At 39.8% G+C, this 14,398-nt stretch overlaps 1 protein-coding gene across 1 annotated transcript; it reads right to left on the bottom strand.

Annotated features, from left to right (window-relative positions):
- Positions 1-782: 782 nt before the first annotated feature.
- SNRNP40 (small nuclear ribonucleoprotein U5 subunit 40) lies at positions 783-14,360 on the bottom strand. The gene is made up of 10 exons (XM_058195300.1): positions 14,147-14,360; positions 10,338-10,467; positions 9,064-9,157; positions 7,112-7,277; positions 5,831-5,953; positions 4,539-4,659; positions 3,160-3,242; positions 2,668-2,729; positions 1,523-1,626; positions 783-1,244 (listed from the first exon to the last, which is right to left on the bottom strand). The coding sequence occupies exons 1-10, from the start codon at positions 14,291-14,293 to the stop codon at positions 1,195-1,197; spliced, it is 1,080 nt and encodes a 359-aa protein (XP_058051283.1). The 5' UTR covers positions 14,294-14,360; the 3' UTR covers positions 783-1,194.
- Between the last annotated feature and the right edge of the window lie 38 nt (positions 14,361-14,398).

Consider the following 14,398-nt stretch of genomic DNA (forward strand, 5'->3'; position numbering starts at 1 on the left):
TGGTGCATCTTATAAACCCAATAGAGCCATTTTTGGCCTCCCGAAACCCCGCCCCGTGCATCCCGTTTTCGTCAAAAGCAGCCCCATTTTTCACAAAAACAGGACGCGCAGAGGGTTTGGGAGGCCTGCAGAGTGGTCCTGGGAGCCGGGGAGGGCAAAAACTTTTTTTTTTCTTGTTTAGCTCTTTGAAATCTTGGTGCGTCTTATACTCCGGTACGTCTTATAGTCCAAAATATTTGCTATGCAGAAAACAGATGTATCTTTACAGTCTCAACAGAAGCGCAACTTGGTGTACTGAGAATATACTGTACATACACCCTGTACAGGTTTTGGGTGTGTGTTCTCTCAAGTAAGCTTTTCCTTTTCTAAATATATATATATATTTCAATACATTCTCAAAGAAATTTCCTACACTTACAGTACTGTAATGGAAAGAACAGACGCAATTTACTGAGAAAAAAAAAACAGACCACTTATGTGAACGAAGACATCCATAAACCCATATGATATGTCATTGTTATCAATTAATCATTTTCTGAATGGGTTATTTTGGGTGATACTCACTGTTGAGCAGACAAGTGATTCTGCAATTCAGTTTAGGCTATCCTTTTGAGTTAAAAAAAATCCAATAAAAACAATCTTAATTAGATCTGTATGAAATATTATACTAGCACACCACTACCCACTATAAGGATTATTTAATACAGTAACTTTGCTGTATCTAGCCCAGTCTTCTGCCCCTGGACTGTCATATATCGGCAAAAGACGTATATGTCAATAAATTCCACCTGCAATTTTTATACGGCATTTCATTTTTTTAATATAAAAACGACATACAAATCTTAGGGAAGCATGCAATATTAAATGCTACTTCCCCACTTTACCATGGTCAAAACAATTTCAAAAAAAGAGAGCGAGCATGTTTTAAAGGTAAACTTTTAAATTTTGATGTGCATCCATCAAAATTATGGAGCTGGACTGCCGTGTGTTTTAGACTTCTGTAAATGTGGTTAAAGAATTCAAGAAGAGATCTTTTAGGGGACAGAAGACAATTTAACGCTGCCTAGGAAACATGACAGTTGTAGTCTCTTCATGGACCGTTTTCCTCTTACTATTTCTTCTTTTCAAATTGGTTGGCAGCGATCGAGTTCCGCAAATCTTCCGAATTAATCCATGGTTCTCTTCTGCTCTTCCTCACTGGATCTCTCCCATATACAGTCTTTTGTCGCTAGACGCAGAAAGTACTGACGGAAAGGGAATGCAGAATTGGTTAAAGGTAAGTGAAAGGTCCCATGTGAATCATTCTGGGGACTTGTTTCATTTCATCAGCTTAAATGTTTGTGTTTTAAGGCATTTCTTTAAATATCTGTAACCTAAGCATCAAGGCAAACCTAACAGAGCAATGAACCAGCAAGGAAAAAAGGACTCCTTCAGGGTATGTTAACAAGATTATTAAAAAGGGATAATTTCACACATTGGCACTTACATTCAAGGTTGCTGGTCATGCCTAGGAAGGACTCACCTATTGGTTCTTCTGGATGAAATGCCACTTCATTTATTGAACCCGCATGGCCTGGAAGTTTGTAGAGGATTCTTCTAGAGGTTGTATCCCAAACATAAACAAACCTGTGTATGATGAACAGTGGTGAAATGTAAAATTTGTTACTACAGGTTCTTTGGGCATGGCTTGGGGGGGTAATGTGACTGGGTGGGAGTGGCCAACTTTTTTTTTTAATTTTTGAAAGCATTTTTTCTACAACCTCTTCGGCCAAAGAGGTTGTAAAAAAATGTTTTTAAAAGGCTCTGATGATCCCAGCTGAGCCGCACGATCATCAGAGGCTTTTTTTTTACTTTTAAAAGCATTTTTTCGGCCGAAGAAAAAATGCTTTTAAAAGTAAAAAAAACACACCCCTCTGATGATCGTGCGGCTCAGATGAGCATGGGGGGGGGGCAGGGATTTTTGCTATCGGTTCTCTGAACCACCCGCCGCCATTGCTACCGAATTGGGTGATCCGGCCCAAACCGGGAGCATTTCACCCCGATGATAACACACACATAAAGGCCTCCCTGCACAAGAGACCACAATTTCCTTCTAACGGACTCTCAAACAATATATAAACACAAAAGCTGTTGAACATATGTTGTTTCATCCACATTGAATACCACTAGAGAATCTTTTTTTTAAAAAAGTGCTTAGATTTGCATTTTAGTATTCATTTGTCGTGTTAGTAGAAAGTTAAAACGGTTTCTAGCATGGTTCTAATCTGCCAACCTCAGAAGCCAGCTTCAGACTGGTGAATTGCAGCTACTTAACACAACCCTGTATAATTGGAGTCAGAATCAATGAATCTGAATGCACTGCTGCACAACTGTGGCAGGTATGTGGTTTGTTATGCATTTTGGACCCTGCAGATCAAAACACAATTCTGTGTATTATAATTAAAAGGTACATACAAGACAAATGACTAGATAAAATAGAGTAAAATAAATAAGTAAAGGCGGCCAACACAACTGAGGCTAACCAAGACACTCTCTGGATCAACTTGGTTTTAAGCCTCATCATCATCATCATCATCATCATCATCATCAATAATTTATTTATTACTAAGATAAAGGGGGGGGGGCGGCTTTTAAATGTTAAAAAGTTAAACCAGCAGAATTTTTTACCTGTCTGCAGATCCAGCAGCTATTTTACTTCCATCTGGGGACCAGGAACATCGCAAAAGGTTCTAACAAACAAGAAAAGACGGTCCAATTCCAGGCATATTTCATGTTCTTTATTTTTATCCTGAAAGGAAATCTACCAGGGCTTGTGCGATATTAACAATACTTCAGGAATGGTTTTCCTCTGAAACCTTAGTCTGCAGTTCTGTACCAGATTTTATTGCCAGAACTACAAGCATCTTGTTTTCTTACTGTGAAATAGGTTGTGAAATGTCAAGATGGTTAATTTATAGACGGCGACTCAGACTGCATTGGGGGGGAAAGGGAGCGCTTTTGCAGCAGCTCTAATTGGAATTTTATCCCGCGCGTTAATTTCCAACACAGGCCTTGTTAAAGGGTTTGCAGCAATTCCGAATTTTAAAAGCCATTTATTCATCAATTAACTTTCAACTAGCAGCCATAAACAAGCAACGTTTCAGCCAACACTTCACTTACCTTCTCAAAATTATGCACATTCCCTTGGAGGATCTTCACACATCTTTCTTTGGGAGCAAAGGGCCGAACATCCCAGATGCGAACTAGGAACAAAATCAAAACCAGCATGTAGCATCCAGAGCTAATTATTTCGATATTGGCTCGTAATGCAGGTTTAATTGCCAGCCAGCTGCTAAAATGTAATTTTAATGCAATAATAACAACAATGACATCAAATAAAGTTGCAAGACGTCGAGCTATTATCATCTCAGCTCTCCCTGACAGCCGAGATTAAAGATCTCTGGGAGGACAGCTTGAAGCCAAATACTCAAAACCCAACACTAGTGCTGAATTGCACCCATTATTGTTCAAATCGAAAGAGGGTAATTTAAAATTATTTCTCACTCTGAACGAGGGAAGCGACATAACAACCCTTGTAGGATTCTCTCTTAATTGTTCTTTATCTTTTTGTTTCACCTCTTGGATTCCACCAGAAAGTTGTCGCTCAAGCCTATTTATTGTGGCCTGCCAGTGGCCAACGGAGCTGGCAGCAGAGTCGGACAGTGAGGAGGTTGGGGAGGAACATGGGCGCTGGGGAAAGATTGGACGAGGGCTCTGCGTCGGAGGCAGAGAGGGAGCTAGACAGCAGTGAGGCAGAGGAACAGCTGGAGCCCATTCCCAGTGTGCACATGCGCAGAGATGCCAGAAGACGAGAACTCAGAAAGCAGGGTCGACTTGGGAGTAAAGCCACACCTTGGAGGTGATTGGCCCCTCCCATAGGAAACAAAAGGGGAGTCAACAGGGAGGGGGCTTCTGCAGGAAACAATTCATTCGGTTGGTCGTTTCAAGAGTGGAAAGTTGTGTTTGTGACTAAGAAACTCTGTGCCAAGTTTTGCCTGTGTTTGAAAACTAGTTATCTGGCAGCTTTCCAAGCAAGATAAGGTTGGTGTTGATAACTATTCCTCTGAAAGACTGTTTGCCAAGCCTTGCTGACGATGAATGAAAGGAATTCACAGTCGTGTAAATAAAAGGGTTTTTTTGCCGGGACCAAGACTCTGTTTCATGCTTTTTAAGGAAGCCTAGGTCAGAACCTTCTCTTCTCTTCTCTCTCCCTTAGAATGCAGTATTGCAGGCTAATTCAGCTCATTGCCAGGAGTTCAATCTTGAATGGCTCAAGGTTGACTCACCCTTCCATCCTTCCGAGATGGGTAAAATGAGGACCCGGATTGTTGGGGGCGATAGGCTGACTCTGTAAACCGCTTAGAGAGGGCTGTCAAGCACTATGAATAGGCATACAAGTGTAAGTGCTATTGCTAGTCTGATTTGCTTGCCACTAATGAGCAACTGATGAGGATACCATACCTGGAGGTATGGAAAGAGAGTAAGGAGAAAGTGATTACCTGCATTGTCCATTGCATTGGAAAGCAAGTAAGAGCCCTCTGCACTTAGGCTGAGACCGGTGACAGAATCCGCATGCCCCCTCATTGTGTAAGTTAGCTTGTTCTGACGAAGGTCCCATACCTTTAAGAGATTTAACACAGGCCTGGCATTTTACATTTGAAAGACGTACCAGAAACTTAAGAAGTCATCATCATCTTCGACCCCATAATCCCTTGTGGGGTAGCGTCTGGCCAACTGAATGTTTGCAGAGTGTTTAATGGCTGGATGCCCTTCCTGTCACCAATGAGGAGTTTTGTTTAGCAGATATATTCTCAGTGTTCCCAGAGAGAGAAATATCTGCCTCTACCTAGGCTAGAACTCACAGCCTCCTGACTGTGAGGCGAGAGCTCCACCTCTAGGCCACCGGACCATTCCACTAGAAGCTAAGAAGTAATTACCATAAATAAAATGAGGCCCTAAAAGCATCACATTTAAGTTGTAGTAAAAAGACTTCTAGCCTACACCAATGTTCCAGGCACGAGGATTTCTTTCCAGCAATTGAGTCTATAGGTGGTCCTTGACCATTCATTTAGTGACCGTTCAAATTTACGATGACACTGAAAAAAGTGACTGATGACGGTTGCAGCATCCCCATGGCCCTGTGATTAAAATACAGGCAACTGAATTTGGCAACTGTCTCCTATACATGGCGGCTGCTATGCCCCAGAGTTGTATGATCCCCTTTTGTGACCTTCGGACAAGCAAAGTCAATGGGGAAGCCAGATTCATTAACCAGCCAGGTTACGAACTTAACAACCGCTGTTGATTCACTTAGCTGTGGCAAGAAAGGTGGTAAAATGGGTTAGAATTCACTTAACAGCTCTCTTCCTGAGCTATAGAAATGTTGGACAATTATGGTCGTAAGCTGAGGACTGCCTGTATTAAAAACAATGACATTTTAGGAGTAAAATCCAAAAGAGTTTTGAGACGTGTGGAAAGAGATGCCTCCCCCCCACCCACCCACAGCCCCACATTATTCATGGCCTACATATGGGGCATCTAGCCAAACCCATTTTCTATTCCTGTCCTTAGAAAAACCTGAAATATCAGCGCACGCTGCCTACTCACCCTCATGAAAGAATTTACATTTCAAATGCCAGAGGAAAATTTAGAAAACCTCCGTGCCAGCCATGCTTTTAACCCATTTTATCTGGGGCTGCCCGTTTTATTTTACAGCACTAAATGAAAGAGGAAAAAAGAATCAGTTTTAAAATAAATATGAAGCCTGACTTCCTGGACCAAGTCAACTGACCTTGATATCATTGTCGATACCGCCAGATATTATCTGATCACTGGTATCATTGAAGGTCACAGCTAATACTTGATAGGTGTTCTGAAAGGTCTGAACAGCTGCTTTCTTCCTGATGTCCCAGAGCTGAGAAGAAAAAAAATAGTGTTTTATTTTTTTATATATCTATGTATTACCCTCCCTCCCTCCTTCCCTCTCTAGCATCCATCCATCCATCTCTCTCTCTCTCTCTCTCTCTCTCTCTCTCTCTCTCTCTCTCTCTATCTCATCTATCAACAATCTATTTATCATCTATCTACCATCTATCATATTTCTCTCTCTCTCTCTCTAATCTATCTATCTATCTATCTATCTATCTATCTATCTATCTATCTATCTATCTATCTATCTATCTATCTATCTATCTATCTATCTTCTCTTAAACCTATTAATTATGAACAGAAATGTAGGGAAGACGCAATGAAAATACAGCTACTGTGTGTCACTCCCCAAGATTTACAGATTAAGCATGTATGGTTAAGAAGAGATATACATCTAGGGGGATTCCCCCCCAAAAAAACCTTTTTCATATGCATTATAAGAATGACAAACAGGGTAAAGAACCCATCTGTACATATTTTGGTGGTAAAACCACCAGCACATGCTGGCTGGGGAATTCTGGAAGTTGAAGTCCACAAGTCTTACAAGTTGCCAAAGTTGAACATCTCTGGCCTACAGAGCTTCTCCTAAAATTCCAAGTATTTCTCTAACTTGTAGGCTTGTTTTGGCATAGGTGACCAATCTATGTGTGCATCTATCAGGCGGCGGCAGGGGGAGGGGGGGAGATAGCAAATATCCCCTCAGGAGGCCCATTTTTGGATTTTTGTGTGACATTATGTCCAATTTGTTTTTTTCCCTGCCTTTTTTTGTTTTGTTCCAATACACACAAAGGGAATAAACATGTGTAAGGCAAAACATGTGTTACTGCAATACTTTTCTGTGAGAAATACTTGATTTTCTGGAAAAAATTCTGGGGTGCCAACACTTTCGGCCATGACTATATAAGCAGTATCACAATACCAAGTATTTTTAAAAAGGAGAAAAAAATGGCACCGCCTATTCGAAAGAGGCTGAAAGTCACTGACTTCTAACAGGCAACCAGAAAGACTGGCAATTAGAAAGACTAGCCTAAAGTCATCCTGTTGGCTTTTAAGCCGAAGGCAGGACTAGAACTCAGTCTCCAGGTTTCTTGCTCTGTAATTAGAACTACACCAAACCAGCCCTTCGTATAGTACAAATGCTGACCTTCACTGTCCCATCATCACTGCCTGTGCAAACCAACTGAGGTCCACGTCTTGCTGGGTAGCAGGAGTTGACAAATGAAGTGTGTCCTTTAAGTCTTTTCACTCTTTCTCCTGTCTCACTATCCCATACTGCTACTGTTTTATCCGTGGAGGCCGAGAACAGCATGCTGAGAAAAAAGGCAATGGCTATGAATCTTGTAAAGCTGGTACTTCTCAACATTTAAAAGTTATTTATCACATTAAAAATGGTCCATTAGAGAAGAGAAAGGTACTAGACAGGAACTCAAAACTCTGTGGGGGCTCACTTAATATTGCCTGTAGCATTAAAGGAAAAGGCCATAACGTTTGTTTTGCTACTATTAAAATTTTAGATAACTATGCAACAAGCAATACATGATGGGTAGGAATAAAGCCTAGCACTGAGGTGCAGTGGTCAGAGTGCAGTACTGCAGGCTACTTCTGCAATTTGGCAGTTCGAATCTCACCAGGCTCAAGGTTGATTCAGCCTTCCATCCTGCGAAGGTCGGTCAAAGGAGGACCCAGATTATTGGGGGCAATAGGCTGACTTGTAAACCACTTAGGAGGGCTATAAAGCACTGTGAAGTGGTATATAAGTCTAAGTGCTATTGCTAGCAACTGAAAACTTGGGGAATATCATCTATTATTCAGCACTCTTTTACTGTAAAAGGTAAAGGTAAAGGTAAAGGTTATACTTATGTGCTAGTTGTTCCCGACTCTAGGGGGCGGTGCTCATCTCCGTTTCAAAGCCGAAGAGCCAGCGCTGTCTGAAGATGTCTCCGTGGTCATGTAGCCAGCATGACTAAACACCAGAGGCGCATAGGACGCTGTTACCTTCCCACCAAAGGTAGTCCCTATTTTTCTACTTGCACTTTTTATGTGCTTTCGAACTGCTAGGTTGGCAGAAGCTGGAACAAGTTAAAGAGATCTCACCACGTTACGTGGCACTAGGTATTCAAACCGCTGAACTGCCGACCTTTCCATTGACAAGCTCAGTGACTTAGCCACCGAGCCACTGTAGGAGTTTCTAAGAGTGCATTTTGAGTTTTTCATGCTAAAGATGCAGCAACTTTGAGGAAATTTTGCCTCATATACTTTTGGCTGGCTTGCGAATTAAGCTGATATTTAATGCATTAATATAGTCTTGAGAGCAGAAATAAGATTTAGAGATTTTGAATTAAAACTTTGACATTTATTGCTCTATGAACAACTTTGAAGCTGGAGTTAGTCCAGCTTAAAATCCTGTATTGAAAAAATATGTACATCCTTTCCAGCCTTTGAACTGGCTGCTTATCGATCCAATGAAAACAGTGAAGAATCTGATTTGCTATGAGACTGGTTTATTTCTTGTTTAAAAACCGAGTCACTTATTTCAAAACATATAGGGTTTTTTTCTTGTAACATACATGTAAGTGCTTTTTGAGTTATACACACACACACATGCACCTGCCCACCTAGCAGTTCGAAAGCATGAAAATGTGGCTAGATAAATACCACTTTGGTGGGAAGATAACAGTGTTCTGTGCGCCTTTGACATATAGGCATGATGACTACATGACCACAGAAATTGTCTTCAGACAATGCTGGCTCCCTCAGCTAAGAAGAGGTGAGCACCGTGTCCTAGAATCAAACACGACTGGACAGGGAAACCTTTACCTTTTATATATACATACATACACATGCTTTTTTACCCATTTGAGGATTATAGTAACAAAGTAATTAAAAAAATAAATAAATTCAAGCATCCTTTTCAAAGAACACAGGAAAAGCAACAGCAAACCATTGAAACAATAAAACACAGCGTATGTGTATGATATGAAGCTAGTTTTCTGCATTCCTATTGAGGTTTTTTTGGTCAAATCACAGATCACTACTTGTTTTCAAAAGCGGAGAAATATTTTGGTAAATGTAAAAAAAAAAAAAATAAACACCAACCTGCCATCTGTGTTGTAATGTAATTCCATAACTGCGCCACTGTGGCCCTTCAAAGTGGCATAATTATCACAGTCACCATATACGTGCCATAGGACTGAAATGAGAGGGAGGATCAAGCCTAAGTATAGGGTTTTCCCTGAAAACTGGAATATATCAAACAACCATTTCAAATCAAAGGTGTCTTAATACACATAGTCTGCAATTAGGCAGGTGTCATTGCATGTAAGATTGCAAGTAGTGAAAGTGATGTTAATATTTTGACCTATATTTTCTGAAGCACAGAAAAAGTAAAATTCTGCCTACTCTAAAGGCTGAAAAAGGTAAAGCATTCTTTTGTGAATAGAATAGAATAGAATAGAATAGAATAGAATAGAATAGAATAGAATAGAATAGAATAGAATAGAATAGAATAGAATAGAATAGAATAGAATTCTTTTATTGGCCAAGTGTGATTGGAAAACACAAGGAATTTGTCTTAGGTGCAGATGCTCTCAGTGTACATAAGGAGAATAAAATACATTCATCAAGAATAAAAAGATACAACACTTAGTGATAGTCAAAGTTACTAATAAGCTATTAAATCGTACTAGGAAACAAAAACAATGTAATTGAAAGATACAAGCAACGTGGTTACAGTAATAAGTGGGAAGAGAGAGATACTAGTAAGGAAGAGAAGAATAGTAATACAGTCTTAGTAAATTATTTAACAGTGTTGTGGGAATTAGTTGTTAGCAGAGTGATGGCATTTGGGAAAAAACTGTCCTTGTGTCTTGTTGTTTTGGTGTGTAGAGCCCTATAGTGTCTTTTTGAGGGTAGAAGTTGAAACAATTTATGTCCAGGATTTGAGGGGTCTATAGATATTTTCACAGCCCACTTTTTGACGTGCAGTATACAGATCCTCAATGGAAGGAAGGTTTTTTTAAATGACAATAAAGTTCTGCTAAAAATTATTGAACAGTGCAAATCATTAAAGCAGTGGCCCCCAACCTTTTGGGCACCAGGGACTGTTCTATGGAGAGTTTTTTCTGAGGACCAGGGGTGAGGGGGATGTTTCATGTGCTGCCTGCATCCCGCTTTGCTTGTTTGGGCGGCCCAGTTTCTGGCATGCCGTGGCCTGGTGCTGGTCCACGAACCTGGTGTTGTGGATCCCTGCATTAGAGGTATGTCTCTATTTACCCTCACTCGAATGGAATGGATCTTCTGAAGATATCTTATCTGCAGCTTTAACTTAGCCTATCACGCTCAAAGAAAAATCACAGATTTTTTTGACTTACGTATCAACCTGTCAAACCCAGCTGAGGCTAAGGTGGCTCCATTAGGATGAAACTTGCAACAATAAACCTCTCCTTCATGACCAGAAAGTAACATTATGGGTGCTTGCAATGAGGAACATCTTGGTGGGCCCTAAAATAGAAAGGAAACGCAACATACTCAAGAAGATATAAATAAGCACAAAGCATTGGTAGAAAAAAAAATAAGTCAGAAAGAAAATTGATCTATATATTTTGAAAAGGCTCAGACACCTCTTACTTAATGCTAAGAAAACAGGATAAATATTGCAATCAGTGGAAAATGCAAACATACAGGTAAAATAGCAGAAACTGTAGGTCCAACTGCAGACAATGAATTAGGAAAGATTGCATTAAAAATCTCTAAATATTTATTCTATTAATACCAGCATTCGCAAAAAAAGAGATCAATAAGTTTCTTGTTATTTGTTCTGCATTTTTATGTTTGCTTATATTATCCATAGCGCTTTTAATGTGGGCATTAACATCCTAATAAATTGAACAAACAGCACATTCACTAAGCGACATTTGGGAAAATGAAGCAAATACATGTGTAAACCAGTCAACATGTTTAATAGAAAGTTTAATAATTTAATAGACAAAGAGAGGATAATCATTGTTCAGAGTCAAGCAGCATGCAAGTTTAATGGTTATGATGATGACCATGCGTTGCACATTTAGCCAGAAGTTCAGATTAGATTTAGAATTTTATCCACTATGAAGTCCTTCCTGAGACCTTGACAGGCAGATGTTGTCATAGAAGAGAATTTTTGTAGCTCAGGGTTGAAACGAGGGATCCTTGATGTTCTGTGAGCTTGGTTGTTTACTTGCAAACGTTTCATTTCCCAAGTAGTGTAACATCAGAGAGCAAAGCCCACTCCCTTCTAAAACTGATGATGTTACCTAGTTGGGTAATGAGATGTGTGCTGGAAAACAGCCAAGCTCAGAGTGTTTATGTAGATTCTCAGTCATCCAGGTCATGGCTGTCCCAAAAGTGCTTTTTTCAAGAGGCAACTGGACTATCTTTGTTTTTCCTTGAAGACGTTTTGCTTTTCATCCAAGAAGCTTCTTCAGCTCTGATTGGAGGGTGGGGAATTGAAGGATTTATATTCCTTGCAAACAGCTGGTCATTTGCATCCTTTTAGAGGGTCCTTGAAACACTTGGAGGTTTATCTGTCTTCAGGGTCACCTGAGTAGTGTAAATGGTTCCTGCAATTTTTCTCTGGAAATCCGTTCATACACCCACACCCTTCAAAGCTTAGAGAGCAACAACGACCCCATAGGCAGATATTGTTGTTTGATGGTGTTTTAAAGGGATTGTATTGTTATTGTTATTATTATTGATCATCGCACAGTGAGCCAGATGTTCAGACTAGGTTTGGCATTATTGTCTACGTATCGAGTCCTCACCAAGGACCTTGGCAGGCAAATCTGGATGTTTGACAGTGTTGTTGTTGTTATTACACTTTTATTCATTAAACATGAAACTCAAGTTAACTGAACATTTAAAAATGTATCACAAATACCATTGACTAGCGCTAATGGTTGATATGGGTTGCTGCCAGCATCTTAGGTATCAACCAAGTATCTTCTTAAGAAGTATGATGTTTATTTATTATAATTAAAAATAAAGAATAGAATAGAATAGAATAGAATAGAATAGAATAGAATTTTATTGGCCAAGTGTGATTGGACACACAAGGAATTTGTCTTGGTGCATATGCTCTCAGTGTACATAAAAGAAAAGATACGTTCATCAAGGTACAACATTTACAACACAATTGATGATCAATATATCAATATGAATCATAAGGATTGCCAGCAACAAGTTATAGTCATACAGTCATAAGTGGAAAGAGATTGGAATAAATAGATAAAGATAAAGAATAAAGAATAAAGAGATAAAGAAACCATTAGAGACCATTTCACCGAGGCAGCCTTCGGTGGCGCCATCTTGGATCAATAATAAGTTTGCACTACTATTAATCTTCTCATTGCTCCCATCACCCATCTCCTTCCACTTATGACTGTATGACTGTAACCTTGATGCTTGTAGCCTTACGATTTATATTGATATTGTTTCTTGATTGCATATTTGTACCCTATGACTATCATTAAATGTTCTTGATGAAGGTATCTTTTCTTTTATGTACACTGAGAGCATATGCACCAAGACAAATTCCTTGTGTCCAATCACACTTGGCCAATAAAAAATTATATTCTTTCTATTCTATTTTATCTCTTATTCATTAAACATGAAACTCAGTCAACTGAACATTTAAAAATGTGTCACAAATACAATTGACTGGTGCTAGTGGTTGATACAGGTTGCTGCCAGCGTCCTAGGTATCAACCAAGTATCGTCTTAAAATATATGATGTTCCAAGTAGCACAGTTTTTTGCAGTTCCGCTGGTATTATTACAGGAAGCTGCAATTTGTTGATGTATCTTATAAATTGGACATGGTACCAAGTGCCCCAATGACAATGGGTATCACTGTTACATGTTTCATCCATAGCCGCGTAGTTTCGATGGCCAGGTCGTGATATCTCATGATTTTTTCCAGTTCTTTTTCTTCGACTCTGGCATCTCCTGGTACCACGATGTCAATAAATTGTACGTTTCAGTTTTCCACAACTGTGATATCTGACATGTTGTGTTCCAAGAGACGATCCGTCTGTATTTGAAAGTTCCACAAGATCTTCACCTTCTCATTTTCTAGAACTTTTTCCACTTTGTTCCCATGACTTTTTGGATACAGGCAAGTTGTATTTTTTACATAATGACCAGTGGATTAATTCAGCAACTTGGCTGTGTCTAGCTTTGTAATCAGCTTGTGTGATTTTGCTGCATTCACATATTAAATGTGAAACAGTTTTGACCTTGTTATTGCAAAGTTGGCAGTTTGGATTGTCGGTGGATTATATTATTATTATAATGATTATTATGAATATGATTATTATTATTTATCTTTATTCATTAAACATGAACCTCAGTCAACTGAACATTCAAAAAGGCATCACAAATACCATTGACTGGTGCTAATGGTTGATACGGGTTGTTGTCAGGGTCTTAGGTATCAATCAAGTACCTTCTTAAGATATATGTTCCAAGTAGCGCATTTTTATGCAGTTCCGCTGGTGTTATTGCAGGAAGCTGTAATTTGTTGATGTATCTTATAAAATTCTTGGACATGGTACCAAGTGCCCCGATGGCAATGGGTATCAATCACTGTTACATGTTTCATCCATAGCCATGTAGTTTTGATGGCCAGGTCGCGATATTTCATGATTTTTTCCAGTTCTTCTATTACTACTACTAGAATAGAATAGAATAGAATAGAATAGAATAGAATAGAATAGAATAGAATAGAATAGAATTTATTGGCCAAGTGTGATTGGACACACAAGGAATTTGTCTTGGTGCATATGCTCTCAGTGTACATAAAAGAAAAGATACCTTCATCAAGGTACAACATTTACAACACAATTGATGGTCAATATATCAATATAAATCATAAGGATTGCCAGCAACAAGTTACAGTCATACAGTCATAAATGGATAAATACTACTACTACTACTACTACTATTATTATTATTATTCGTCATCTAAAAACATAGCAAGCGGGTAACCTAATGCAAAATAAAATTCTGAATCGGTTTAGCAGAAAGACGTGAGAATTAGGAAATGACGTTTTAATTAAACGATTCTGGGGGCCAAAGCCGCTGGTCACCTCCCCCAACATCCATTTCAAGGGAAAACTCAGCAGCTTCCCTCCCAGGAAGAGACTCACCGCCTGCAACAAGGCCCCCGGAGGCGGTTGCCCAGCTCCGGGACCCGGCCCCAAGATGAGCTCATGGCGGGGTTTCTTAGCAGCGGCTGCCGCCGCCACCAAAGCCATATCCGGCCCGGGAGCCTTCCGTTTCTGCGGGTCGATCATCGCGTTGACCCTCAACGCCGCCGTGGTGGTCCAAGAGTTGAAAGGCCACGCCCTCTTCTCCTCATTGGCGCTTTTACCCGGCCCTTCCCGACGCCGATTGGCTCA

This window comes from Ahaetulla prasina, chromosome 10 (genome assembly GCF_028640845.1).
Source record: "Ahaetulla prasina isolate Xishuangbanna chromosome 10, ASM2864084v1, whole genome shotgun sequence".
Taxonomy (NCBI): domain Eukaryota; kingdom Metazoa; phylum Chordata; class Lepidosauria; order Squamata; family Colubridae; genus Ahaetulla; species Ahaetulla prasina.